The following is a 27,911-nucleotide window of genomic DNA, read 5'->3' on the forward strand; positions in this document are numbered from 1 at the left end:
CCTTTGGGTGAGGCTGGGTCGGGTGACCCCTCGGGTGAGGATGGGATGTGACCCCTTGGGTGAGGCTGGGTCGGGTGACCCCTCGGGTGAGGATGGGATGTGACCCCTTGGGTGAGGCTGGGTCGGGTGACCCCTCGGGTGAGGATGGGATGTGACCCCTTGGGTGAGGCTGGGTCGGGTGACCCCTCGGGTGAGGATGGGATGTGACCCCTTGGGTGAGGCTGGGTCGGGTGACCCCTCGGGTGAGGATGGGATGTGACCCCTTGGGTGAGTCTGGGTCGGGTGACCCCTCGGGTGAGGATGGGATGTGACCCCTTGGGTGAGGCTGGGTCGGGTGACCCCTCGGGTGAGGATGGGATGTGACCCCTTGGGTGAGGCTGGGTCGGGTGACCCCTCGGGTGAGGATGGGATGTGACCCCTTGGGTGAGGCTGGGTCGGGTGACCCCTCGGGTGAGGATGGGATGTGACCCCTTGGGTGAGGCTGGGTCAGGTAGGTAAGGAGGTCTGAAGATTCAGACCAGAGCAGCAGTGGCTGAGGTAGTTCAATCCCAGCTCACTAGTCATTCTATCGCTGTGTCCTTGGGCAAGACACCTGACCCTGGCTCAAGGTCTTGATCCTCACCACAGACCTGCAGGTGGACAAAGGCGTGACATCACTGTACAGATGAGCTGTTACCTGTTCACTGAGTGTGCTAAGCTCTGATTGGTCTGGCAGTAAAGTCTCTGTGGTCACATGGACGGCTTCCAGCTGGACGCTCAGATGTCTTGCCTGATAAACAACCACAGAAGACGCAGCAAGAGGGTAAGTGCCACAGGAAGTGTGTGTGTGTGTGTGTGTTAAACTCACCAGAGTGTGTTTTCCAACAGCAGGCGGCCCAAGCAGCACCACCCTGGGAACTGATCACAGGTCAGATTACGGGTTCTGTAGAACATCATCTTGAGGGTTTTTATTATGGATCTCATGATTAGTGACGTCATGAGGTTTCCCTCACGTTGGACGTAAAGAAGAACTTTGTGACAGTTAGTGAAGACAGTTCTTTAAGAACACACGGAGGGATCTGGCTGGATCCAGAACTTGCAGAATCATCTAAGTTAATGTCAGAAAATTCTTCTTCAAGTCCAACAGCACCTCAGGAAGGAAACCTCAGAAGGGTCTGAAACAACTGAAGGTTCCAGTCGGAGTCAGCTGCTCCTCCAGCAGGAACCAGACTGTTGGAAGTATGTGGCAGACTGTGGTTCTTAAAGCATCGACTCGTTTTCAGAAAGAATCAGGAAATTATGTTTTATCAAAGTGTTCGATGTCCAGAAACTGGATCCCACAGAACAAAACCTGAGGAACCTTACTGCTCATGTTGCTGCTCTTCAGCAGGTCGATGAGGTGGGAGATCGGGTCGTCAGGCTGGCTGGTCACCAGAGAAGCCACGAGGCTCTGAAACACACACACACACACACACACGCACACACACACAAACACACACACACACACACACACACACACACACACACACACACACACACACACACACACGTCTGTCTTTCTATTAAAGTAAGAACCCTCCATTGACTTTCATTAATTTTTGTGGTTCCACCGTGCCTAACCCGTACCCAAACCATAACCAATAATGATCTGTGCCTAACCCTAACCTTAACTAATATTTAATTCACACATACCTCTAACTGGTATAGTAAGCTTCTAAAAAAATTAAAATGTCCTCACTTTGTAGGGAAAACGGTCCTCATATGTAGTATGTACAAGAACATACGCACACACACACACACACACACACACACACACACACACACACACACACACACACACACACACACACACACACACACACACACACACACACACACACACACACACACACAGTCTGCAGCTGTCGCGTTCCAACATAAAAACAGGCCAGGGCTCTCTTACCTGCATCAGGTAGGACAGGTTGTGTTTATCAGCGTAGTAGCTCATCTGAGGAGGAACTTTCAAAGGTTTCAGGGTGTCATCCATCTGAGGAGCAAGGACATAGCAGAATATATATATACGTGTGTGTGTGTGTGTGTGTGTGTGTGTGTGTGTGTGTGTGTGTGTGTGTGTGTGGTGTGTGTGTGTGTGTGTGTGTGTGTGTGTGTGTGTGTGTGTGTGTGTGTGTGTGTGTGTGTGTGTGTGTGTGTGTGTGTGTGTGTCCTCCCCTCTGGGTCACATTTATGTATGGTCACGTGCCTCCCCCCCCCCCCCCCCAAACTTCTTTTGTTCCAACCTCAAACGCATCCACCCTCGATGCTTGTTCTGAGATGATCTTTGGGCCAAGTCTACGTAAAGTTTTACTCACTGTTGGCACGTTGCAAGTTTCTTGAGACGCAGGGAACCGGTTGCTAGGTCGCGCTGCGCTGGCTCGTTGTCAAGGAATGACGTCATCAGTGAGCGCGCGCTGACTTTTTAATTTATTTTTGGTAAATTTACAGAAACAAACATGGCACTTTGACAATGTTAAGTCCAAAACTTAAATTCAAAAGGAGCAGTTAACTTGCTATAACATTTGTAAATATCCATTAAAAGACAACAAGAGCCAGAAGAGCATAAAGAACGAGTAGAGTACAGCTTTCACCGAGGGTACAGCATTTATCATATAGATTTTCGCTATATTTGTTGAAGTGTTTCAGGGATTTTAAATATAATTGAAATTCTATTAAAAACATTGAAGACAGGGGATGATTGTAAAATTCGTCGTTTATGGATAAAAAATTTGGCTAAACAAAGGATGATATTATAGCAGAGTTCTTTATCTTTATTACTGAATATAATTCCAAATATTACCTTTAGTGATGTGAACTGGGAGGGGTATTTTAGTTTTGATCCACGCCTCTAGCTTTTTCCAGAACAATTGTGTTTTCTGACATTCGTAAAATATATGATCTATGGTTTCTATGTGATTTTCGCAAAAAGAGCAGCGTTACCAAGCATCGACATAGAAATATACCAAGCAGAGTGGGATCGTTTAGCCACCCTGCTGAAATCATCCAGCATGGGTGTCACCAGCATGTGTTTTGGTACTGGTTTGGCTAGTAGACCAGCCAACGTCACTGGTCCAGCATTTAGTCAATAATATAATCATTTTCTGTTCAGGCTTTGAGTTTTAAAGTGTTGCTCATTCATTTTAATCTTCATATATAATGTGGAAGTGTTCAAAAGTCGGATGGATTTCTCTACATGTGTAGTTAGCGGGTGAAGATATCGCGTTAGAGTTCATACTTTAATTTTTTATTTTAATTCTGGTGCCTGTTAGCAGCTGAAACACATCCTCACGTGCTTGTGGATATCATGCATATGGAGACACGACTGTAATAATAAGTAAAGGTTATCAGCTGTAGGTTTAGTGTGCTCATAGGAAACGTGACAAAAGAACACAAACCACATTTCTCTTTATGGCCTATATAGTTATCATAACATGATTTACAGAATACATGTGACCAACTAACATTTCATGTTCTACCACCGGATGTTTGGATCAGAATATGAACCAATCAGATCTTAGATCAGGTGAGAACCAGGCATTTCCTGTCATCCTCTAGGTTTTGCAGCTGGTGGAGCAACTGCAGCGCCTTGCTCCAAAATCTGCGGCCGCCTTGATGTCACGAGGTTATCGTTGCCTACGTATGCACGACGTCAAGTCGGACACAAATCTCACCGGCATGCACTGCTCGCCGATCACCATCTGGAACACGGCCAAGGTCTTGGCTGTCGATGGGCAGAACCCAGCAGATGAAGTAAAAATGGGCTTTAGACTGTGAACTCAGTGTGGAGCGGCCGCATGAGGAGGGCGACTGTGTGACAGACCGGGACGCCCCAGTCCGTGGTGGAACTGCTGATGAGAAGAGTCAGAGATCAGACGACACATCGACAGGGAACTGTTTCTCATCTGGAGCCGACCAAACATCTTTGTGCACACTGTTTGGATTTTAAAGTGTAGATCTCTTTTCAGAACCAGGGGCGGAGTGCAAGAGGAGTCTCACAGCAGAAGAGAATAATCGGTTACCGCAGTGATCTGGCTAGGTTACAGTAAGATAGTAAAATAACCCATTTAGGATCCAAAAGAACCAAAACGTCAGCAACAGCGGGCTGAATGTGAAGTCACAAAAGCAGAAACATTCCTGGAGAAGTTTTTATTAAACCTTGTCGAGGTTTTGATTCTGAACCAACCAGATGGGACGTTGATCTGCTGGCATCCTGCACCACAACAGATCTCTGGCTACGGGAGCCAATCATGAAGCTGGGTGAACCGTGTGACATCATAGAACCAAGTCACACACAAACCTGATTGGCTCAGAACAAAGCGCTCCAGACAAACGATGAATGCAAGAACCGTTCACTTTCATGGAATTGGAGAAACACACCTGAACTCAACACGTTCTTTAGTTACACGTTTCCATCTTTTTATTTTGCGTCGACGTTGCGATATTAACGTCACTCAGAGGCATCAACCTGCGTCAGCTGATGCTTTAGATTAAAACAGAACGACACAAGCAGCTTCACAAAAACAATCCGGTTCCGAGTCCCCGAACACTCCTCTGGCCCAGAGCCTCGCGTGTACCACCAGAACCTCGGACCTGCTGCTGGAGCAGGTACACAGAACTACCAGACCCACAGCAGAACCCAGAGTTGGTCACGTGACCTCCTGTGTTTGTGTGGATCCTGGTTTCTGAGAAGTGTTTTACGTGTAAAAACAATCAATGCTAGGTTTGTTTTAGACGGTTCTGGTTAACCACAGATTAGTCTCAGATTAAACCCAGATTAAGTTAAAATTTGAACAACGGAAGAATCTCATTTATCCACACGCTCCCAGTCTTCCCCTCTCCTCCGCCCTCCATCACAACTCCGGGAGTGACTCGTTATAATCCATGATGCTGAGCTCGTCTCTCCTCTGACGGACGGCAGGTGCCAGGTCTGCAGTGACGACTCGACTGAGGAGCTCCATCTGTGGACTCCCAGTGAGGGGGGTGGCCTCCTCTACCTCCTGACCCAAAGGAGGGCTCTCAGGCTGGGTTGCCTCCTCCTCTTCCACCACCTCCTCCTCCTCCTCCTCCTGCAGCTCCTCCTCTGGGCTCTGACCAGATGGTCCAAAAAGTCGCCGTGCCTGCTGCTCCAGGAAGGATCCAACGGCCAGAGGGGAGTCGATGGGGGAGACTGAGAGAGGGGAGCAGGAGAGGCCCTTCACGGTGCCATTTATGATGCCAACAGCAGAAGAGGAGGAGGGGCGGGACTTGTTGCTGCCGTGAGGAACAGGTGAAGAGATGCTGTCACTTACTGGTCTGAGAAGGAGAGAGACAGAGAGAAACTGACATCACATGACCTCACGAAGAAGGGCTGAACGATTTTAGACCAAAACTTGTAACTTGTTTTTGATTCACATTGTTCTTCATATCAAGCTTCAGCACGATAGTCTCCTACACCTATCTCCTGCGTTAGCCGCTAATAGAAAACAGACGGTGAAACTCTAGGATTAGAAAATCCATTAGCATTAGCAACTCCACCACACAGCAAAACTCCTCCAGGCTTGTGTTATTTGTGGAGATAAAACATCAACGTTGCAGAGCAAACAGAGTCAGTGGTAGAGTCGTGTTGCTGTTAGCCAATCAGAGGAGAGACGTCTGAATATCAGGAAATAAAGCTCCAAATCCTGTCTGTCTGCCGCTCGCCCCTCCTCTGACTCACTTCTAGTTCCAGAAACAGGAGTGCCAGAGCTTTTCCTCCAAAGAGATTGATTCACAAGTCATTCATTTATACTAGAGCCCACTGCACACACGAGTGAACTTCATCTTAAAGAGCAAGTCACCCCCAAATCAACTTTTTTTTCCTGATAAACTAAATGCGTGTCTAATCGTGCTGCAGACATGTGTCATCAATAGTTTTGCACTTTAGTGGATTTTAGTTAAATTTTTAATTTTCTGTCTAAAACTGTCAGTGTTGTGCCGTTATCAGGTAAAAACTCTGCACTGCATTTGAATTTAAATCTGCCATCGCTATTGGCTAAGAGGTACCCTAGAACGTTAGCTGGTACCATATGATGTCACAATGTCGTTGTGAGCCTGTGTGTGTGTGTGTATTTGTTAGCGGCTCCGCCTTCTCTGTCTGCTAGGCAACAGCATTTGTTGTATTTTTCAAACAGGAAGTAATACTCTGGTAGGGGGTGACTTGCTCTTTAAAGAGCAACCAGAGTATTACTCCACTCCCACTTCCTGTTTGAAAAATGCAACAAATGCTGTTGCCTAGCAGACAGAGAAGGCGGAGCCGCTAACAAATACACACACACACACACAGGCTCACAACGACATTGTGACATCATATGGTACCAGCTAACGTTCTAGGGTACCTCTTAGCCAATAGCGATGGCAGATTTAAATTCAAATGCGGTGCAGAGTTTTTACCTGACAACGGCACAACACTGACAGTTTTAGACAGAAAATTTAACTAAAATGCACCAAAGTACAAAACTACTAACAGGTGTCTGCAGCACCATTAGACACACATTTATATAGTTCATGAGGAAAAAAGTTGATTTGGGGGTGACTTGCTCTTTAAACTACAAACATGAATGCAGAGTTTTCCCAGCATTGTGTCACCGAGGCAGTAGCTTGGATGCTTTTCTCACAAAAGCACAGCTGTAACACCAAACACCAACAACGTTTACACACATCAACTACAATTCACTGTAAATCTGCAAAAGTCTGTCATCAGAAAAAAACTGTTTATTTTAGAAGAGATCAAGTTCACAAAGTGTCATTGTGGTAAAGGAGAGCTCTTTCTGAATGTTTACCTGCTGCTGGTGTCCTGTAGTACACTGCTGGGGTCACTTCCTGTCTTTGTGTCCAGGTGAACCTGGCCGTACAGGTGAAGCATCTCGGTCTGCAGATTCTGGGCGACTGTCCTCAGAGCAACGCAGCGACTTTCAGAGGCTGACATCTCCGCCCTGAAACATGAAACCTGTCAGAAACGTCCTACGGGGCACCGCGTGAGGCCCGGCGGGCTCAACAGAAACTCCTTGCAGGACCTGTTCAGACTCGTCTCATGCGTATCAGTTGTTCTCCAGGAGACCCGTCAGGAGGAGGAGTCTCTGGGAGATTAATGGGCTCGACGCACGGGAGGCGACAAACGACTGCGATCAGTGAAACGTTTCGCCGTAGCTTTGATAACTGGACAGGAGGGCGGCATGTGGCAGCGGCATGTGGCAGCGGCACACTGCTCCAGGGCGAATAGCGGGTCGTTGTTGTTTTGATTGGCCGTCACATTGGAGGGCACGCTGGGTTATCAAAGCGGTTCGGAGTTGAAAAAGCGGTAGACATGAAGTCACACGAGGTTTTGCTAGAGTTAAGTGAAGACATATAAAAAAGGAAAAACACGTGGACGAGATCATCCCAGACGGTGAATATGAGACCACACCAACAACCAACGCTTCAACTATTTCTCATGCTGCCGCCTTTTTGTGAAGATCTTTTTAATCTGTGGCAGAAATGTTGTAAAGCTCTGGGAAATCCGACAGGTATTGACTTTTCCTTCGTGTTTAACTGGAGAAGTACTGAGAAGCATCCGGTCTGCTCATTGGTCAGTCAATAACCCCCCCCCCCCCGCTGACTGGTTCTTGCCTGAGTGACAGCGATGAAAAGCTGACATTTTTCAACTTTCTGGGATCGCGCCGCTGGCTCGACCGCAAAATTCCACATGCTCATTTTTCGCGTGTCGCTTAGCGGCAGGGAGGCCCGCGATTATCGCCTTGTCGCGCGTGTCCCATTGAAAATGAATGGAGGAGGCAATGACGCCTCCCGCGTGTCGAGCCCATCATGCTGGTCCAGGAGTCCCACCTGCTCCGGATTTTGGTGTCCTCCAGAAGTTTCTTCTGATCTAGGATCAGCTTCTCCTTCTTGGCCAGCTGATTCTCCAGCTCTGCTATCCTGTGATTGGCTGCTTCGAGTCTCTGCTTCTGCTGGATGTCTCTGTCCTGCAGCTTCTGGAATTCTTTACCCACAGTGCCCTGCAGCATGGTCTCCTCCTGAGCAGCACATCGCACGGTTACCAGCGTGTTCACCAACCAGTGGGGGCATTCCTGCTAATGAGCTTACGGTCCAGACGTGCGCGTCTCCGGCCTCCAGCTGTTCCTGCAGAGCTCTGTTGGTGTCCCTCAGCAGGATGAGCTGCTGGTTCAGGAGGAACATCTGCTGCTGGAGCTGCTCACTGCTGCACAGCTGCACAGAGCCACACAAGATCAGGGTGCTACAAACAAACAAACTCACAAACAAACTCACAAACAAACAAACAAACAAACCCACAACCAGCAAACAAACTCACAAACAAACAAACTCACAAACTCACAAACAAACAAACTCACAAACTCACAAACAAACAAACTCACAAACAAACAAACAAACAAACTCACAAACAAACTCACAAACAAACTCACAAACAAACTCACAAACTCACAAACAAACTCACAAACAAACTCACAAACAAACAAACTCACTCACCCCCCCACCCCCCCACCAATAAAACAGCAGAATTAAATCTATTGGACGTGTTCTCACCTTGACTGACAGCTGGGTCAGCTGGTGTTCAGCATTGTAGGCCTTGTGATTGGTTTTCTGAAGCTCCGCCTCCAGATCCCTGAGCCGGCTCTGACATTCGTGAAGCTCGCTCTGAAAGAAGCAGTCAGAGCTCAGCGGGAACCTGCAGCAGCTCAGAAGGACTTGCAGCCGGGCTCAGACCTTCCTACCTGCAGCTTCTGGACCAGCTGCTGCTTGTGCTCTTGTTGCAGCAGCAGCTGCTGGATCTGTGAGTGGAGCTGATCCGTTTGCATCTTCATGTCCTGCTTCAGGTCGACGTATCGCCTCTGTTCTTGGTCCAGACTGGTCTTCAGACTCTGGATCTCCTCGTCTTGAACACCCAGCTGAGCCTTCTACCAGCACACAAGAGGACAGATCGCACGCAATCAAACAACGAAAGTGAGGTCCAGCGTGGAGAACACGGGAGGAACCAGGACATCAGGAGTTCTGATGCACCGCGTTACCATGGCAACGCTGTACTCCTCTAGCACCGTGGCGCTGATGACTCTCCGCAGCAGGCGGCGGTTTCTGATGGCATGCTGCTGACGCTTGAAGCGCTCATACTGGAGCTGACTGTGGACCAGCAGCAGCTGACTCCTCAGGGTCTGAAGCTCCTCCCCCTGGGCGGGGCCTAACACATAATAAACGAGAGGATTCAGGTTTAAGAACAGGCATGATGCTGTCGGGTCAACACAGAACAGAACCAGTGTTGTTGGACCTTTAGGCTGATCGGTACCAGGAGCCCGGTCCTGCTCCTTCAGAAAAGCACCAGAGTCAGTTCCCATTCAGGAACCAGGACCTTAGCCGGTCCGGGTTTCTGATGGGTCTGATTCTGTTACCCATCCTCAACCAGCCGATACCGACCCGATCCTCAGGTGAAGGCTGTATTAAAGCACATGACTTGGTTCTGACCCAAGAGCCTGAGGGGTTAAACATTCTCCATGCTGGTGCTGTTACTCTACACCCCCCCACCAGCCTGTTAGTCTGGTTAAGCTGGTTAGTAACCAGTAAGAATCGCACAAAACGGCCACCTGGTCTGGGCTCCTGGACCTGAGGAACCCACTAATGATGAAGGGTTAAGGCCCTAGCTGGGTGTTGAACCTGCAACCTTCATGCTGCCCACCAACTGGGCCACCATGCAGAACTGGGTTCTACCTCAGACCCTGGACCTCTCTAAGGACCTGACAGGATGTGTGAACCGGGTCAATGTGGGTCTACAGACCAGAACCAAGGTGCGTGTTAGTTTCAGGTACCTTTGCTTCTCATGCCGATCTGTTTACCTCCAAACGAACTCCGGTCCAGCGACTTGTTTGCTGCTGAAAATCTGTGAAGTAATCAGATTACCACCATTACACAGATTACTTCCCCGATCCCATCAAGACTCCTGGATTTGCCGAGTCGAAACATCTGGACTCTGGAGGACTGGACCCTGACAGGCGGACCGGACCAGCCGACCCACGGGTGGTTTTACTTTGAATGTCTTGGTGGTTTGAAAAAGAAATGCGGACAGAAACGATCCATCAGAACCGGGTCTGGGCCTCCTCCGCTCACACACGGGTGGTGATGAGCTACATCACAGCCACAGATGCTGAGGGGCGCACCGACAGAGGCGAGGCTGCCACACGCAGGTGCCACCGTCCCTCCGACCACCAGCAGGCAGGGAGGGTGAAGTGTCTTGCCCAAGGACACGACGGCTGCCACAAACTGAGCCTGAATACAAACCGACAACCCACCGGTTACAGGGAGGACACTTAACTGCTCTGCCACTTCTGCACACATTTTTTAAGAGTGACAGAACGATGCGCGCTAGGATGATGTCGACGCCAAAACAACCGAAACAAAGCGGAGAATCACCTCCTACATCAGGAAGAATCTGCGCGTTTCGAGCGTTATCCGTTCTTTCATAATCCGTTGTCGAATTGTGATCGGCAGACGCTTTTCCGGTTCGCGCCTCACTGTTTTTACAGGAACGGCCCAAAACGATCTCCAAACTCATGGATGTGTTGCTTCCTGATCACGTGATCTGTGACGTATGCGGATGAAGATCGGCTTTAGAGCTGAGATGTTTTTCTCACGGTGTGGGGGCTCGTCCGACGCCCACACAGTAAAAATATGCAAATTACGACTTTGTTGTCATCGGCAGTGAACGAGATAAAGGAGTGAGGGAGAAGGGGCTGGTATGACCTTTGACTAGGGATGTCTCGATTCGACTTTTTTCCACTTCCGATTCGATACCGATATCGCAGCCTTCAGTACTGACCGATACCGACATCAATCCGATATGATATCCGCACAAATCGTACGTCCTTTTACCCATCTCATAGTGTGGAGCAGGCTTGATGACGTGATTTTACTCAAACAGAAAACAAAAGCCAGCAACAGTTAGCATAAAAAACCTGACCAATCTTTTATTAACCGTTGGTTACATGAATGTGGACAGCTGAGGTTCGGGACATAAGGAACAATAACGTTCGCTGAACAACCGCTACAAGTTGAGTGTCTAAAGTTTACATTTCACACACTGAGAAAATGCTCATTGTGATCCTGCTTCAAACGCACGATGAGGTTAGACGCATCAGGGGCTCGACACACGGGAGGCGACAAACGACCGCGATCAGCGAAATTCCTCGCTGTCGCTTTTATTACCTGACACACAGGAGTAGGGCAGCTCAATTAATCGAATTTTAATCCCAATTACGATCTGAGTTTTGAACGATTATAAAAACAAAACAAGCCGATTATTTGCTCCTCCCACTTGCGCTGCCCCGAGTAACAAATGAAGCGCTCCTCCTAGGGTGCTGCCAACTTAGCGACTTTGACGCCATTTCTAGCAGCTTTTCAGACCCCCTTCTTGACTTTTTAAATCTTAAAAGTACCTAGCGAACACCTCAGAAACATCTCTGGTAACCCTTAGCTACTTTCTGGATAACTGTCGTCGACATTTCCTGCAGGTTAGATAAACACTCCGCCTGCGCTCCGGACCGTTCTTCAGGACATTAGGAAAGGGAATGATGTAGTGATGTGTCGGTCGCTAAAGAAACAGCTCTCAGAGCCGGCTCCATGTTGGATTAACCAGAGTGAGTGACACACACACCGCACCTGCGGACTCCTGAGCCGCTAAAAACGGCTAAATGTGCGCGTGCGGCGCGCTAAACACACGTGCAGCTTGCCCCGATTGCGGAGACCGGGTTGGGGGGTGGGGGTGCAGCTGTGGTTGGGACAATTATTACATTAATTGATGGACTTGTAAATAAATAGTTTATAAATAAGGTAGAAATAAGTTCCTCACGCTGATAAACAATAACTAATCTCTCTGAGGACACGGTGCTAGTGCACGCTCCTACAGCACCTTGACACGACTAAATAAATGTTACGCAACATTTTGTGAACATCAATTTATTTGCATTTATTTGTTATAAATGCCACTGTATAATTATTGTTGTCAGTATTTGCAAGATATTGGTATTTGGGTCTGTACTGGTTAGACTTACGTGAGTTAAACTAAGGTCTATAGCCCTTGGGTCATAAACTATGAGCTATAAGTATATTGGTCTTTTTATACTGGGAATCAGGAGTTCTTTTAGTGATCATCTTGATTCTTATTTATTTTTGTCCTGATTGTGCCCTGAGCAATTTTATGACTGAATAAAAACAAATAAAGTCAACATTAATTGAAAAATCGTCCTAAATAATCGAGATCTCAATTTCAGTCACCATAATCGTGATTATTGTTTTTGCCATAATCGAGCAGCCCTACACGGGAGGCGACCCACGGCAGCGGCAAAGCCGTCGACGCGTTCTGTTCCACGGCAAAATTTAAACTTCCGTTGTTTTGATTGGCTGTGTCAGGTTGGAGGGAATTACGGTTATTTAAGCGGTTCAGAGTAAAAAAAGCAGTAGATATGATGTTTCACAAGGTGCTGCTAGTTATGTGAAATCTTACTTCTGATTTTACTATAAAACATAATAATAATCAACTTCTCCTCCATGTTTGCTCGGAGGTGTACGGAGCATCCTGTCCGCTCATTGGTCAGTGAATGAAACCCGCGTTGATTGGCCCTCGTCCGAGCGACAGCGATGAAAAGTTGAAAATGTTTCAACTTTCTGGGATCGCGTCGCTGGGTCGCCTGTGCACGACACGTGCACGAGCGCAAAATTTCACACGCACGTTTTTCGCATTTCGCTTGGTAGGAGGGAGACCCGCGGTTATCGCTTTGTCGCGCATGTCTCATTGAAAATGAATGGAGGAGAGACGATGTCGCCTCCCGTGTATCGAGCCCATTAACCTTCCCCGGTTCTGTTCCACCACGGGAAACTTGTGCATGACGAGTGTTGCACCGAGCCAAACGGTATTTCTCAGACTAACGAAAAATACAGCCACATGGCCGACGTTGTTCCGTGCTACTTTGCCATCACACGCCGTTCTGATCACATGGACTTCACATGCTGGATCTGCGCTGATGGATAGAATTGCTGGAATGAAATTTAAAGCGGAACGTTCTGCTAATATCGGAGGTTTTTGATGCATTCCGATATAATCCAGTACAGCGTTTCTGGGCCGATATCCGATATCAACATCGGAACGGGACATCCCTACCTTTGACCCACAAACATGATTAGAACACGAATCATCTCACCTCCTGCTGAGGCGTTCGTGAGCCTCGTTTCCATGGAGAATCATCTGATCCAAAGCCTTGAGAGGAGAGATGGAGCTCTGCTGCTCCTCTTCCTCCCCCTCCTCCCCTGCAGTTCTCTGCAGCACCTCCTACAGAACAGGACAGAGTCACCTACCAGAGCACAACTTTAAACCGGGATGGCCCATCTGAGGATTCTTACCTGTGTCTTCTTACTGGTAAACAGCATGGTGGCTCGGGGCAAAGCCAGCTCAAACAGGGATTCATATAAAGGGGTGGGGCCAATGTCAGAGAGGGCGGTGCCTTCTCTAGATCTATGGGAGGACAGGTGAGAAGGCGTAAAGCAGAAAGAGGCAGAGCAGGCAGGAGGGAGGCTGGAAGATGACTCATCATGAGCTGGAGTGGAAGTGAGGAGGAGGTGCTTAGCGGAGGAGGAGGCGGTGGGTGGTGGTGGACCGATATCTGCCGCCCCGCCCCCAAAAAAAAAGAAAAAAAATTTTTTTAAAGCCAACATCTGCAGTGAGCTTGCTCAGGCTGGTCAGCTGACCCACTCACCCGCACTGTCCTGGCTGTTGTTTATGACATCATTAACCTCCTGCACCCTGATTGGCTGCTGCGTCACCTGTGAGCACACGTAACTGACTTCCTGCTTCCTCTTCCAATAAAAGATTGTAGGAAAAAAATGACCCTAACTCACCTGAAGGCCAGCACTGTGTTGTTGGTTGTCCTCAGTGGGCGGGGCCAAAGGATATTTAACACCTGCAGACACACAAGCAATAAACTATTGTGTTATTATGGGATGTAATACCCTGCCTTTAAAAGGACACTGAGCAGTTTTGCTCACTTTTGGCGCCCCCTGGTGTCCGTTATTAATTATCTGTGGTCAAAGTCAAAGGAAACTTATCTCCTCGCTGTTTGTTCGTCTTTTTAACATCTTGATCTAACAGCTGAGATGTCTCCCAGCCTTCATCAGTGTCTACAGGAGCGGTTCATCACTAAATCAAACAAATCAGCAGTGTTCACGATCTAAAACATGCAGGAAACACACTGGTTCACAGTCCAAAGGTGGCAGCCCAAGACTCTGAAGTTGCAAGTGTGATATTCTGGTGGGGTCTGAGTAAAGAGTCATTTTAGTACACAAAATGTTTTGAAAATATGAAAAAGTTGCATCCCTTCAATCAAGATCATAATAATTCTATAAGTTATTGACTCTGAACACACACACAGAGAGAGAGAGAGAGAGAGAGAGAGGAGAGAGAGAGAGAGAGAACTGCAGAAGTCAGCTCACCTGAGAAGGAGGAGCACCTGCTCAGTGAGGGGGTGGAGCCTATAACGGCTGGCTCAGGGGGGGGCGTTGACAAACCACAGCGAGAGGAGGGACTCCAGGTGACATCATCAGCCTGTAAAACACACCCTTTCACTTTGACAAAGCCCACGTAGAGTTACCTGTTCTCTTTTATTCTGATCATAACCTGGGCCAGAGTTTGCCAAATGGGAGGAGTTACCAGAGTGTGGGAGGAGTTACCAGAGTGTGGGAGGGGTTACTGTTATTTTTTACTGTGGGTGGACTTAGCCAAGTGTGAGAATTTACCAGAGAGTGGCAGGAGTTACCCAAATGTGGGAGGAGTTACCCAAATGTGGGAGGAGTTACCCAAGTGTGGGAGGAGTTACCCAAGTGTGGGAGGAGTTAACTTGATGTGGGAGGAGTTAACTGGATGTGGGAGGAGTTACCAGAATATGGGAGGGGTTACCCGTGTGAGGAGTTACCCGAGTGTGGGAAGAGTTACCAGAATGTGGGAGGAGTTACTAGAGTAAGGGAGCAGTTAACTAGGTGTGGGAGGAGTTAACTGGGTGAGGGAGGAGTTAACTGGATGTGGGAGGAGTTACCAGAATATGGGAGGGGTTACCCGTGTGAGGAGTTACCCGAGTGTGGGAAGAGTTACCAGAATGTGGGAGGAGTTACTAGAGTAAGGGAGCAGTTAACTAGGTGTGGGAGGAGTTAACTGGATGTGGGAGGAGTTACCAGAGTGTGGGAGGAGTTACCAGAGTGTGGGAGTTCTCAAGCGTCAGCACAGGTCGATTTCCACTCTGCAAAGCACCAACCAAATGTTCTGGAAAAAAAAAAAATGCCTGATTGTTTTTTTTATTCACGTTTTAACATGTATGTTTTGGGTCTGTGGAGGAAGAAAACCCACACATGCATTTGAAGAACATGCTTACTCCATGCAGTAAGGTTACACCTGGGATTTGAACCTGCAACCTTCTGGCTGTGAAGCAACATTGCCAACAGCTGCACAACCATGCAGCCCAGTATCAAAGTCATAACTATCCTGTTGAAAACAAAACAAATTTCATCTTAAAGCTTTTACATCTGTTTAAGGCTGATGCTCACCTGAACTGCTGAAAGGCTCAAAGTCACAAGGAGTGGAGCCAAGATCCAGGTGAGGAGCGGGGGAGGACATGGGGGGAGGTCTTGGTAAAACACGGGAGGGGTAGTAAAAGTCCTCCTCACAAGATGACTCCAGAGGGTCCAGAGACACTTTGGAGCACTCAATCATGATGTCATGAACTTCAAAAGACCTCCACCTGAAAGGGAGGGTCATTAGAAAGGATGCCGAGTTTATTTCTGATCTCAAGCTGGTAACCATGATGACTGGTGAAGGTGTCCCTCAAGGTTCTACACTTGTTACACAGTTTTCTCCATTACCGGTCAACTTTACTCATATTTCTAATACATTTGTAGCGCTCTCTAATAAGAATGAATGTCTGGTAAATTTTATTCTGGGAGAAAACTATCTCTGGTGAGCCTGTTTCAGAACTAGAAGTGAGTCGGACCACAGTTGAGTTTATGAGTCTTATTTCCTGATATTTGGAGATCTGGTCTCTGATTGGCTGACAACAACATGACTACCACTGACTCTGTTTGCTCTGCAACACTGATGTTTTATCTCCACAAATAACACAAGCCTGGAGGAGTTCTGCTGTGTGGTGGAGTAGCTAATGCTAACGCTTAGCTTCTACTAGCCGAGACGTTCTCTTCGGTTTCCCGGACACTAAATCAACTGTTGTGAGTCAAGATGGGTGAGTCCATGAATGTTAGGTGACAGTGTGACGTAGATCTGTCAGGATTTTCTAATCCTAGACTTTCCCCGTCTATTTTCTATCAGATACTAATGTAGGAGATGGGTGTAGGAGACTACTTTCATGTTCAGCCTGCATTAAAAAAACTCAGTGACTGATCATTAAAAAAGATTTTGTTACACAAAAAATGGCAAATGTCTTGTACTTGATACAGCGCAGGGATTGAAGCAAAAAATTCTCATCTGACTGAAAATTATGTGGGGGGGGTCATACAGTTTACACGCAGCCACTGTTCGGGTTTTATTGGTTTAAGGTCAGTATTCTTGTTTCTGAACAGTTTGGAATAACCCGTTCACACACACCGTGTTTAAAAGTGTGGGTGTTGAGATTTCTCTGAGGTAAAGAAGATGATAAGGATTAAAGTACTCTAGGGGTATCGGGGGCATGGCCCCCTGTATTGGACATTTTATATTTAAACGCATCAGTCTGGTGCCTTTTTTGGGGGGAAAAGTAGAGTTACAGGCTGGTAGGTATGTATGATAAAGTATTTATACATGTTCATTATAATGATATATTTGAGTAAACAATGTTTTCCTGTCCTTTCTTAATCCGTTAAGAACGCGGACTACAGTGAAATCTGCTGATGCATCCATGCTGCTCAGTACCACAACTGCCCAGAACCAATCAGCTGGCAGAGCTCCCTGGTGAACATCTGAGCTGCAGAACTTGCAAAACTACGTGACTCCGTTTAAGGAACAAAGCAGAATCCAGCTGCTGTTGTTTATTTGTTGTTGTTGTTTAAAGAAACTAAATACATCTGCAGGGCTTTAGGTCCAGGACAGAGTTTTAGACCTCAGAGCAGCTTTAGATCATGACCTGTTATTAATAATATCGTGTTCTTTACACCAACCTTAATATTCTGTAATGTTCACAGACATCCAAACCTTAGAAATGAAATATAATCAATATTAAAATTAAAATTATTAATATAATTTTTCATTAAGATGAGTTATCTGTTATACTTATTTACATTTGATAGTCATATGATTAATAATATTTAATCTTATCTTCTATCATTTGTGGGTTTAGTGCATTCACTTAATATTAATTATAAAATGATAAACAACAGGTCACTAGTCTGGGCGTAGAAAGTGTTTCTAGGAACTAACGCTTGTTCAGCAGCTCACCTGTTGCACTGACAGGAGAAATCCTCTCATCAGCAGGTGATCAGCAGAGTGTCATGACTGAACTTAAAACACCGACCTGAGATCGGCCCACCGGGAATTTGGGTCCTGGTTCCGCTCATCACGTTAACTCGGTTTGTAATATCAGAGCTTTATTGGCTCTGTTAGAATCCCAGCTCCTGGTGCGCGTGCAGTTTGTGTTTGTGTGCACCGTGGGAGCGAGCAATGAGTGCACGCGTTTTTGCAGCTTGGGCGGTGCAGAACGGTGGAGAAACGCGTTTCAACAACACCGGTGCGCGTTTCAATTAGCAACGAGAGAGAGAGAGAGAGAGAGAGAGAGAGAGAGAGCAAGAGAGAGCGAGAGAGTGAGAGAGGGAGAGAGCAAGAGAGAGAGAGAGCGAGAGAGAGAGAAAGAGAGAGAGAGTGAGAGAGGGGGAGAGAGAGAGAGAGAGAGAGCAAGAGAGAGAGTGAGAGAGGGAGAGAGAGCGAGAGCGAGAGCGAGAGAGAGCGAGAGAGAGAGAGAGAGAGAGAGAGAGAGAGAGAGAGAGGGAGAGAGAGAGAGAGAGCGCTTCTGCATTTTTTCTGGAAACTGGAAATTATTAAACATGGACCTGGTCTGATGGTCTCTCAACGCGATTGGCAAACTTGTTTTTTCCAACGATGAGAACGGGACAAGGGGCTCCCGGATGCCCCTCTGGGACAGACCCAGCTGGGCATATCATGGACTCCTGGAAACAGTGGAACCTGATCTGCCTCTCTCAGCTGTCTGTAGAGGATTCTGAAGACGTGTGGATATTTGTGGTGTTGGTGTCAGGTTTACTACCTTTTGGCCTGGGTGGTTACCTGGCTTACCGGAAAATTAATGAGCTGTTGAGGAATATTGGCTCAATCCCGGAGCTCAGGGATGGATTACACCGCGCTGTGAACGCACAAACTCATATAATTGTCGAGATGAGTCGTAAGCTTGGAACTTTGGCTGAGATTCAGACTCTGGCACAGAAGGTGGATTCGATCAAGGATAGAGTTTGATTAACTCTGGGATTTGGGATTGATTAACTACGCCATTATTGGATTGAGAGGTTGAGGATCCACGGAACTTTAAGACAGAGAGGAAATTATCTCTGTCTGGCCCCAAAACAAGTTCTTATCTGAATCTGGTGCCCTTGAGCCTGTGAGGCTGAAGTGATTACTCCCCCTCAGAAGAAATGTGGAATGCTGCCGTCGCCATGGCAACTCTGTCTCCCTATCCCAGCCTGGGCGGGACAGCGACCGGTCAAGGCCGTTGAATCGTTTCCAGGAGTCACTGTGCTCTCTAACCCCAACTACCTCCCCCCCGTCCAGATGGAGGTGACGGGCGCTGCTTATCGCGGCTGCATGCACTGACGTGTGGAGAGTCCCCAACCCTACCACCCCACCTAGTGGACACTTATGTTGTGTAATGTCTGAAGTCTTTTGCATTTCTGTCTGAGGTGTTTTTTTGCAGAGCAAAGCTGCCCTCCCTGTGGAGGGTAACTCTGAAGTGCCTTTTTTCCCTCCACCTGAACCAATCCTCATTTAAACCCTCTGATCTCTTTTAAGGTAGCGCGACTCGGGTTGCGAATGACTACAGTCACCAATTCTTGTCATGTGTCTTGCCCATGTATGTCTGATCTCAGAATTGTGTGTGCTGAAACTCTAATTTCCCTCTGGGATTAATAAAGTATCTTTGAATTGAATTCCAACTAACGGATTTCAGTCGCCACGACGGAGAACTTTAATCCCTGACATAGCGCCTTCTAGTCCTAGAACTCCCCAAGGCGCTTTACAACACAATCAGTCATTCACCCATTCACACACACATTCACACCCTGGTGGTGATGAGCTACCACCCACTCTGTAGGTTCTAAAACAACCAACGCTGATATAAACTCAACTAACATAAAAACCCTCAATTCAAAAATCATAAAGAACTTGGGGTGTAAGAAAAACCCGATTCTCCAGCAATATTACATCGATATTCAAAAGCTGTGTTTCTAATTTCGGGAAGAATTTACATGCAAACATTTGTGTATTTTCTTATCTTTTGGTGCAATTCAAACACCGACCACTAGTTGGCAGCAGTGTGCAATGACTTGTTTCCACCATTGAAATGTAAATCCCTCTGTTATGGTTCAGATACCTCTCATTGAACATGTTAAGCATCATTTTGGACTGTTTATTGACTTTTCCTACAATAAATTCAGTCCAAAAAATTGCTAATATCATCTGCCTGAATGTATTGCAATATATCGTGATATACTGTATCGTCTCCCTGTATCACGATACGTATTGTATCGCAAGAACTTCACCAATACACATCCCTATAAAGACCTGAGACCATCTGACATAAACTGCTGATCTGGTCCTCGTCTCTCAATCTTCATTCCCACCTGACAAGCCTTCCCGTAATTTGCTAAAGTGGTTCTGGATCAAACCTTCTCCAGACTTTGGCTGATTTGTGAAGTCCTGAAACACCTAACACAGTTGTGTGTTTTGTCCTTAAATGGATTAAAGACACAGAACCAGTGAAGAAGTATTTGATTTAGATCTAGAAACTTTTTCCAGCAGGGGGAATTTTGATGAAGCTGAGTTTAAAGCAGCTAACAGACCTCTTCATGTTAACCATTTTGGGTGATACCAGTTCAAACCATGCTCTGGGCTGGTGCACATACCTGGATGGGTCCAGTTCATAGTCCTGAGTCCCTGTAACCAGCTCTGGGTGAACCCGTACATGTTCCAACATCGGCTGAAAGGCCACAAAAGCAAAACAGAGCCATCATGACTCAAACTCTAAGCCAACGAGACACCTGTGAAGGACTGAATTGGTTCACCAGTACAGTTAAAACCGGTCTGTGCTGGTCCAGGGTATCTGCAGGTTTAAGGGAGCCACATTTAAGACTTTTTAAGACCTTTTTTAAGGCCACTTTGACCAAATTTAAGCTATTTTTTAAATTAAATTTAAGCTATAATTTCCAGCTATTGCCTGGAACCGGTGCTAACCACGTCGTGAACGTGGGATTAGCCATCCAGTTACCATTAAACTTGCACTTCCCCATGGCGCAAGCTCCCACTAGCTTAACCAGCTAATGTGCTCATCTAAAAACAGCCCCCTTTCACAACCAACTGAATGTGTACGGTTCCGCTTACGCCAACATCGTACACAAAAAACGATGAACACTAACTAGAAATTCACAAAAATTTTTTATAGAAATAAAATAATCTTGTTTATTGGGTCTTTGGTAATTTAAGACCTTTGGAAACTGTATTTAAGGATTATTTGTCATTTTTAAGGATTTTCAAGGCCTTAAATTTGGAAAAGCAAATTTAAGACTTTTTAAGGACCCGCGGACACCCTGTGGTCTGTGCTCACCTTGACCACCTCCTGGAAGGTGTCCAGGTTCTCCTTCATGCTGTAGTGCAGTCTCAGGTAGGACATAAAGTTGCAGGGGAACATCCCGTACAGCCGATGGAACAGGGAGTATACACCTGCATGGAGGTGGACCAGGTACACCAAAGGTACATGACCTGTAGGCCAAAAAAATAGACAATCAGGACAACTGGATGACCAGGTCTAGGGGGTCTGCAGCAGCAAAATACTTCAGAAAGTACCATGACTCCCCACTGAGTGAATACTGTGAGATTCCTGCCATGTTTGCCTTTAATGACGCGGTACTGCTATAGCGAATCCACAGAACAAGCTAGGTTTTGAACACGGTCATGAGACACTCTCCCCTCCTCATGAAACCGGAAACACACATTGCCAAAGGAAACCAGACAGCGCTAAACACCGGTCACCGTTTCTAGGTCCACACGTCTTTGGTTGTCCGTGACTTCAGATGGTGCTTTTCTCTTTGGGCCTCTGGTAGTTTGTCCTAAAGCTGAAGAGGTAGCAGCCGGCTGTTTCTCCTTCTCTGATGTTATTGAGCGGAGAACCTCTCACACCAGTGGTGTTCTGGTGCTGAATACGTGAGTGTGTGATGTGTGGAGGACCCAGGGAAGTGTGGCGGGTCAGTCAGACCAACAACTGGATGGTTCAGTGGTTGCGTTCGGCCTAAGCCGTGTTAGGTCTGGAGATTTTTAAAATGGTAAATGGCCTGTATTTGATATAGCGCCTTCTAGAGTCCTGGAACCCCCCAAGGCGCTTTACAACACAATCAGTCATTCATCCATTCACACCCTGATGATGGTGATGAGCTACGATGTAGCCACAGCTGCCCTGGGGCGCACTGACAGAGGCGAGGCTGCCGAGCACTGGCGCCACCGGTCCCTCCGACCACCACCAGCAGGCAAGGTGGGTTAAGTGTCTTGCCCAAGGACACAACGACAGCGACAGACTGAGCGGGGACTCGAACCTGCAACCTTCCGATTACGGGGCGGGCGCTTAGGTCCCATGCCACCGTCGCCCCAGACAAAAGAGAACCGCTTTAGAGTTTTTTTTCATTTTCTTTTCATCTCCACAACATAATCACAGCTATATTATGTTAGAACGTTGTTACGAGGCATGGAAATAAATGTTTTTATTTACAAATTTGCCTTTGCAGCTTCGTCAAACCATGACCTCTCCATTTAACAATGTAAAGCCGAGCTCGGCCCCCCTGCTGAGTGAGCGTTACCGGGGTTTTTGTTGCTCCAGGATGCGAGGCGCCCAAACACATCGAAGAAGTCATAGATGTGTTGTTTTCCAGCCTGAGGGATCATGGGCAGTAATGTGATGAGGACCAAAACTCCAGTGATGAGGACGACAACGTCGCTGTCTGTCTGAAAAAACAAACAATAACAACGGTAAATAGCCTGTTTTGATATAGCACTTCTAGAGTCCTGGACCCCCCAAGGCGCTTTACAACACAATCAGTCATTCACACACACTCACACCCTGGCGGTGATGAGCTACATCGTAGCCACAGCTGCCCTGGGGGAACAGCGAGGCTGCCGTGCACAGGCGCCACGAGTCCCTCCGACCACCACCAGCAGGCAAGGCGGGTTACGCTTCTTGCCCAAGGACACAGCAATAGCAACAGACTGAGCGGGGCTTGAACCGGCAACCTTCCAAATACGGGGCGAGCACTTAACTCCTGCGCCACCGTCGCCCCAAAGAAAACAATACACGTGCTCCATGAAAACAACAAAACTGACACTTGGTGCCGGGTCAGAAACATCAGCAGAATGTTCCAGATGCTGCATTCAAGCTCACAGGGAACATCGTAAAACGTTCATTAAACCAGCTGTTCATCTTAAATGACTCTGGCTGTGTCCAAATCCAGGAGCCGCAGCCACTCGAGTGCACATTTCAAGTCTGATGACCTCACAGCGGGGTGACAAGGCACCCAAAGCACTTTCTGTTATTCACACGCAGCTGCTGAAAGCCTGAGGAGGTCTGACAGAGGAGAGGCTGCCATTTTGGGCCATCGGCCCCTCTGACCACCGCCAACACAGGCACGTGAGGTGAAGTGTCTTGCCCAAGGACACAACAGCAGAATTCCCTAGGGGGGCTGGGATTGATCTGGTAACCGTCCGATTACTAGACAACTCACTCTACTTCCTGAGCTCCCGACATTCCTCCTTAGTAAAGGTGATTTAATGCCAGGCACATTTCCAGGCAGCCCGGTGCTTCTGCAGAACAGGTACCAGCTGGTCAAATTCAGTGTCCAAAAACGGATTCAGCTTCAGAAACGTTGTTAGCCCAGTGAACGAGACCAAATTCTTGCTTTGCAAAGTTTGGTCTAGGAACGCTCCATTGGAACCTCTGCAGCCCCCAGCAGCCTTTTGGCTGGCCAATCACAGCTCTCTATAGGACTTTCAAACACATAGAGAGCTGTGATTGGTCCACAATGGTGGACAGCATTTTACCCGCTTTGTGGGCCAATCAGGGCCCTCTATTCGTCTGGTGGGTGGGATGATGTAACAGAGCGGAACAAGACGGTGACAGCTAGATTAAAATGGCTTTTTGGGCTATTTGGACTTGGGCTTTATTAGATTCAGGAGTAGAAAGATGTATTTCAGTTCTTTTTTTTAGAAAAAAGGACAAATTTTTGTCTTCTTCAATAGCGGACCGCCACGCTTACAGACACCCGTTGCAGTGAGTATGTCACGTTGGTCATTGTCCAGTAGCATGCGGAGATCATTTGAAAGACAACGGTAGAACCCGCCCCACGACCGAGAGCCGTCAATGGAGCGTTGCCAGACTAAATAATATATTCATTTAGTCTGGCTTGCAAGGCCAAAATGTTGTACATCAATGAAAATGAGGTGGAAAATGTCTAGATATCAGCACCACAAATCAGCCATCGACCCATCAGCAAGACCAATATCGGTCTACCTCTACTGTACATAGACTCCTACAACTCCCCAAGACGTTTTACAACAAACCAGCCATTCAACCCCCCCCCCCCCCACCCCCCCCACACCCACACAGACACTGGTGATAAGCAGCACCGTATCCACAGCTGCACAAGGCCACGCTGACGACAGCGAGGCTGCCGTACACTGGCACCACCAGTCCCTCTGGCCACCAACACTGATCTGGAACAACAGATTTGTTCTGAGTCATGGAAAATCTCTCTTTTAGAAAAAAGGTCACCTACTGGACAATCAGGGCAACTGGCTATCATACAGGAGAACGCGCAGCTAATTAATTAAATAATTTGGTTCTGTACCTTTCTCTTCAGCACAGCCGACAAAGGTTTATGATGGGTCAGTCCTCCTGCATGCTCAGATCATTCCCTTCCCTTGCTTGAAAAATTGTTCCAGAATAAAAGTTGAACCCACATCTTTTTTATCCGTGAATTCAATGCCTTTTTTAAATAATTTGTGATTCCTATCTTCTTCCTCTTGGTGTGAGACTGGTGGGGTGGCGCCGCAGCGCCCCCTATGGACTACAACACAGGACACCCTCACCCTGGGCCACATCCCTTTTGGGCACAACCTGAAGGACTTACAAGCAGATTAAATTATAAATAACTTCTTAGTGATCTTGAAATATTTCATTCACGACTCAAACTAGAAAAAGGGAAAACCTATTCCCACTGTATTCAAACACATCTTGTAGAAAATGATCTAAAAGCCTTCAAATGTGTAAAATGTGCACATTGTTTTTGTTGTAATGACCGTTTTTCCTCCTGCGTGGTGAAGGGACTCCGTACCTTAAGGCATCGCAGCAGCGAGGACAGCAGCACTGACTGGCTGATGTGATGCACCCAGGGGGGCTGCTTCCTGATCAGGTGACCCAGTAAGGTGACAGCAGCTAGTCTGGTTCTGGATCGGCTCAGGGAGTCGTTCAGCTTCTCCAACAGGACCTGACGAGAAGAGCCGACGCGTTTACAATAAAAAACAAAGCACACCTGAGAGCAGATGCCGCCATTCAAAAGCAAAGTTCCGCTTTAACACACAGCGATGACAGGACACCGGCCAGACTCAAGAGGAAAACTAGCTGCTCCAGTTGAAGCCTGGTTCCCTTTAGCCCCTCCCACAAGCAGGTGTAGGTGAGCTCGGCTTCTGACCAAATCGCTAAAGCACACCCCCGTCATCCACTTCCTGTCCCCTCCTGGCGATTCTTCATCACTACCTTCTCTTCATGCTGCCGTTTCTACCAACTCTCTTTCTCAGGATCCTGTGATTACCCTTTCCTTATTTTTTCTTCCTTCACATACTTTTATCTAAATTTGACATTAATTTTTATTGCGATAAATTATTTTTTGTCATTGGCCAAGAAAGTGCGTTTGTCTGACAGGAGGCAAAAGTTACACAGCCCTGCCTGCTGCTCACCTTGTGATGAGGCTCCCTGATGGAGGAGAGGAGGAGCACCGCCTGAGACGAGAAGGAGTCCAGGTAGTACTCCACCAGAGACAAGAGGACAGCGCCTCCTCTGTCTACGAGAGGAACTACAGGTCAAACCGTGGAAAAGGCAGGAGACCAACAGCGGCAGGTGAACTTACCTGTAGCGAGCTGCTTGTTGACCGCTGCTCTCACACGCTCTGCCTCCTGCAGCTCGGAACTGTCCAATGAGAGCAGGAGTTCTGAGATGCTCACCTGTTCTTTAGACATGCTGCACACCTGCCCGAAGTCTGATTCAAAAACAAAAAGATGTGGGAGTCCTGCGCCTGAGTTTACCTGAGCTGGTTCTCCCGGCTGCACACGTCCCAGCAGAGGAGCAGCGTGGAGCCGTCTAACTTCCTGTCAACAACTATCAGGCTCCGACTAATACCTGAAACCCTGACCCACGGTAAAGCTCTTTATCTCTTAAACGGGTAAATAATTACAGGACAAGACTGCTCACGTGAACAGTCAGTGACGTCACTGCCGTTCAGCATTAGGTAGGTGACGTCACAGAGAATTTAAAAACAGCTGGGGGCTAACAGCTAAGCTAACAGTAGTTTACAGAGCGACACGCAAACATGTCCTGCCGCCCCGCAGCTGCCACGTGCCCTCCGTACGGTTCGGTACCACCACGTTTTCGGTACCGGACACAGCAAGCTGCTGAAAGCTGAGTTGAGAAACTTCGGTACCTTCAGACCTGTTGATCCCTGCGCAGAACGGACTGCTGTCGATAGGCCCCACCTACCGCTGTTACCTGACACCCCAAGCTGCCAATGAAAGTCAGGAGCCCTTCAGGACCGCAGGGGAAGGTGGGAAAAATAATTCTCAACACAAAAATACCTTTGTTACGGCAGTTTCCAGAACTCCTGATCCAGTCCAGAACTCTTCATCCAGTCCAGATTTCCTGATCCAGTCCAGAACTCTTGATCCAGGCCAGAACTCCTGATCCAGTCCAGAACTCTTCATCCAGTCCAGATTTCTTGATCCAGTCCAGATTTCTTGATCCAGTCCAGAACTCCTGATCCAGTCGTGATTGCCTGATCCAGTCCAGAATTCTTGATCCAGTCCAGAACTCTTCATCCAGTCCAGATTTCCTGATCCAGTCCAGAACTTCTGAACCAGTCCAGAACTTTTCACCCAGTCCAGATTTCCTGATCCAATCCAGAACTGCTGAACCAGTCCAGAACTCTTGAGCCCGTCCAGAACTCCTGATCCAGTCCAGAACTCTTCATCCAGTCCAGAACTCTTCATCCAGTCCAGAACTCCTGATCCAGTCCAGATTTACTGATCCAGTCCAGAACTCCTGATCCAGTCCAGAACTCTTGATCCAGTCTAGATTTCCTGATCCAGTCCAGAACTCCTGATCCAGTCCAGAACTCTTGATCTAGTCCAGAACTATTGATCCAGTCCAGAAATCTTCATCCAGTCCAGAACTCCTGATCCAGTCCAGAACTCTTCATCCAGTCCAGAACTCCTGATCCAGTCCAGATTTACTGATCCAGTCCAGATCTCCTGATCCAGTCCAGATCTCCTGATCCAGTCCAGAACTCTTGATCTAGTCCAGAACTATTGATCCAGTCCAGAATTCTTGATCCAGTCCAGAACTCTTGATCCAGTCCAGAACTCTTCATCCAGCCCAGAACTCCTGATCCAGTCCAGAACTCTTGATCCAGTCCAGAACTCCTGATCCAGTCCAGAACTATTGATCCAGTCCAGAACTCCTGATCCAGTCCAGAACTCTTCATCGAGTCCAGAACTCTTGATCCAGTCCAGAACTCTTCATCCTGCCCAGAACTCTTGATCCAGTCCAGAACTCCTGATCCAGTCCAGAACTCTTGATCCAGTCCAGAACTCCTCATCCAGTCCAGAACTATTGATCCAGTCCAGAACTCCTGATCCAGTCCAGAACTCTTCATCCAGTCCAGAACTCCTGATCCAGTCCAGAACTCTTCATCCAGTCCAGAACTCCTGATCCAGTCCAGATTTACTGATCTAGTCCAGAACTATTGGTCCAGTCCAGAACTCCTGATCCAGTCCAGAACTCCTGATCCAGTCCAGAACTCTTCATCGAGTCCAGAACTCTTCATCCAGCCCAGAACTCTTGATCCAGTCCAGATCTCCTGATCCAGTCCAGAACTCTTGATCTAGTCCAGAACTATTGATCCAGTCCAGAATTCTTGATCCAGTCCAGAACTCTTGATCCAGTCCAGAACTCTTCATCCAGCCCAGAACTCCTGATCCAGTCCAGAACTCTTGATCCAGTCCAGAACTCCTGATCCAGTCCAGAACTATTGATCCAGTCCAGAACTCCTGATCCAGTCCAGAACTCTTCATCGAGTCCAGAACTCTTGATCCAGTCCAGAACTCTTCATCCTGCCCAGAACTCTTCATCCTGCCCAGAACTCTTGATCCAGTCCAGAACTCCTGATCCAGTCCAGAACTCTTTATCCAGTCCAGAACTCCTCATCCAGTCCAGAACTATTGATCCAGTCCAGAACTCCTGATCCAGTCCAGAACTCTTCATCCAGTCCAGAACTCCTGATCCAGTCCAGAACTCTTCATCCAGTCCAGAACTCCTGATCCAGTCCAGATTTAC

The 27,911-nt window shown here is 47.5% G+C and overlaps 2 protein-coding genes across 5 annotated transcripts in view; both read right to left on the reverse strand.

Annotated features, from left to right (window-relative positions):
* Positions 1-2,390, reverse strand: part of ak8 (adenylate kinase 8) — a 6,519-nt gene extending 4,129 nt beyond the window's left edge. Inside the window, exons 1-5 of one of the 2 annotated variants that reach the window (XM_054730339.2) lie at positions 2,328-2,390; positions 1,922-2,005; positions 1,345-1,429; positions 848-897; positions 677-769 (exon numbers count right to left, since the gene is read on the reverse strand). In XM_054730339.2, the coding sequence (XP_054586314.2) occupies positions 677-769; positions 848-897; positions 1,345-1,429; positions 1,922-2,005 (312 nt within the window). In that variant the 5' untranslated portion in view covers positions 2,328-2,390. Of the gene's footprint in view, positions 1-676; positions 770-847; positions 898-1,344; positions 1,430-1,921; positions 2,006-2,255 lie in introns of both variants that reach the window. The other variant, XM_054730340.2, reaches the window with a different exon arrangement.
* A 2,239-nt stretch (positions 2,391-4,629) lies between these two features.
* On the reverse strand, positions 4,630-26,095 carry tsc1a (TSC complex subunit 1a). Of its 3 annotated transcripts, XM_070555590.1 has the most exons (22): positions 26,005-26,095; positions 25,435-25,563; positions 25,265-25,368; positions 24,643-24,795; positions 22,117-22,261; positions 20,874-21,028; positions 20,176-20,249; positions 15,613-15,806; positions 15,264-15,331; positions 14,509-14,620; positions 13,918-13,979; positions 13,776-13,842; positions 13,423-13,682; positions 13,224-13,351; positions 9,840-9,910; positions 9,051-9,217; positions 8,757-8,939; positions 8,569-8,679; positions 8,110-8,232; positions 7,852-8,039; positions 6,810-6,962; positions 4,630-5,304 (listed from the first exon to the last, which is right to left on the reverse strand). In XM_070555590.1, the coding sequence occupies exons 2-22, from the start codon at positions 25,541-25,543 to the stop codon at positions 4,863-4,865; spliced, it is 3,069 nt and encodes a 1,022-aa protein (XP_070411691.1). In that variant the 5' UTR covers positions 25,544-25,563; positions 26,005-26,095; the 3' UTR covers positions 4,630-4,862. The 3 variants fall into 3 exon arrangements, with proteins under 3 accessions (XP_070411691.1, XP_070411692.1, XP_054586307.2); XM_070555591.1 differs by lacking the exon at positions 26,005-26,095 and having other exon boundaries at positions 9,867-9,910; positions 25,435-25,677; XM_054730332.2 differs by lacking the exon at positions 26,005-26,095 and having other exon boundaries at positions 25,435-25,677.
* Positions 26,096-27,911: the final 1,816 nt, after the last annotated feature.

The sequence above is a fragment of the Nothobranchius furzeri genome, chromosome 10, assembly GCF_043380555.1.
Source record: "Nothobranchius furzeri strain GRZ-AD chromosome 10, NfurGRZ-RIMD1, whole genome shotgun sequence".
NCBI lineage: Eukaryota > Metazoa > Chordata > Actinopteri > Cyprinodontiformes > Nothobranchiidae > Nothobranchius > Nothobranchius furzeri.

Coding starts and splice junctions, on each gene's coding strand:
- tsc1a (XM_070555590.1), bottom strand. CDS start 25,543: ATGTCTAAAGAACAGGTGAGCATCTCAGAACTCCTGCTCTCATTGGAC. Junction 21,029..22,116: donor CTGGAGCAACAAAAACCCCG/GTAACGCTCACT, acceptor TTTGGCCTACAG/GTCATGTACCTTTGGTGTAC. Junction 13,352..13,422: donor TTACCAGTAAGAAGACACAG/GTAAGAATCCTC, acceptor CCTGTTCTGTAG/GAGGTGCTGCAGAGAACTGC.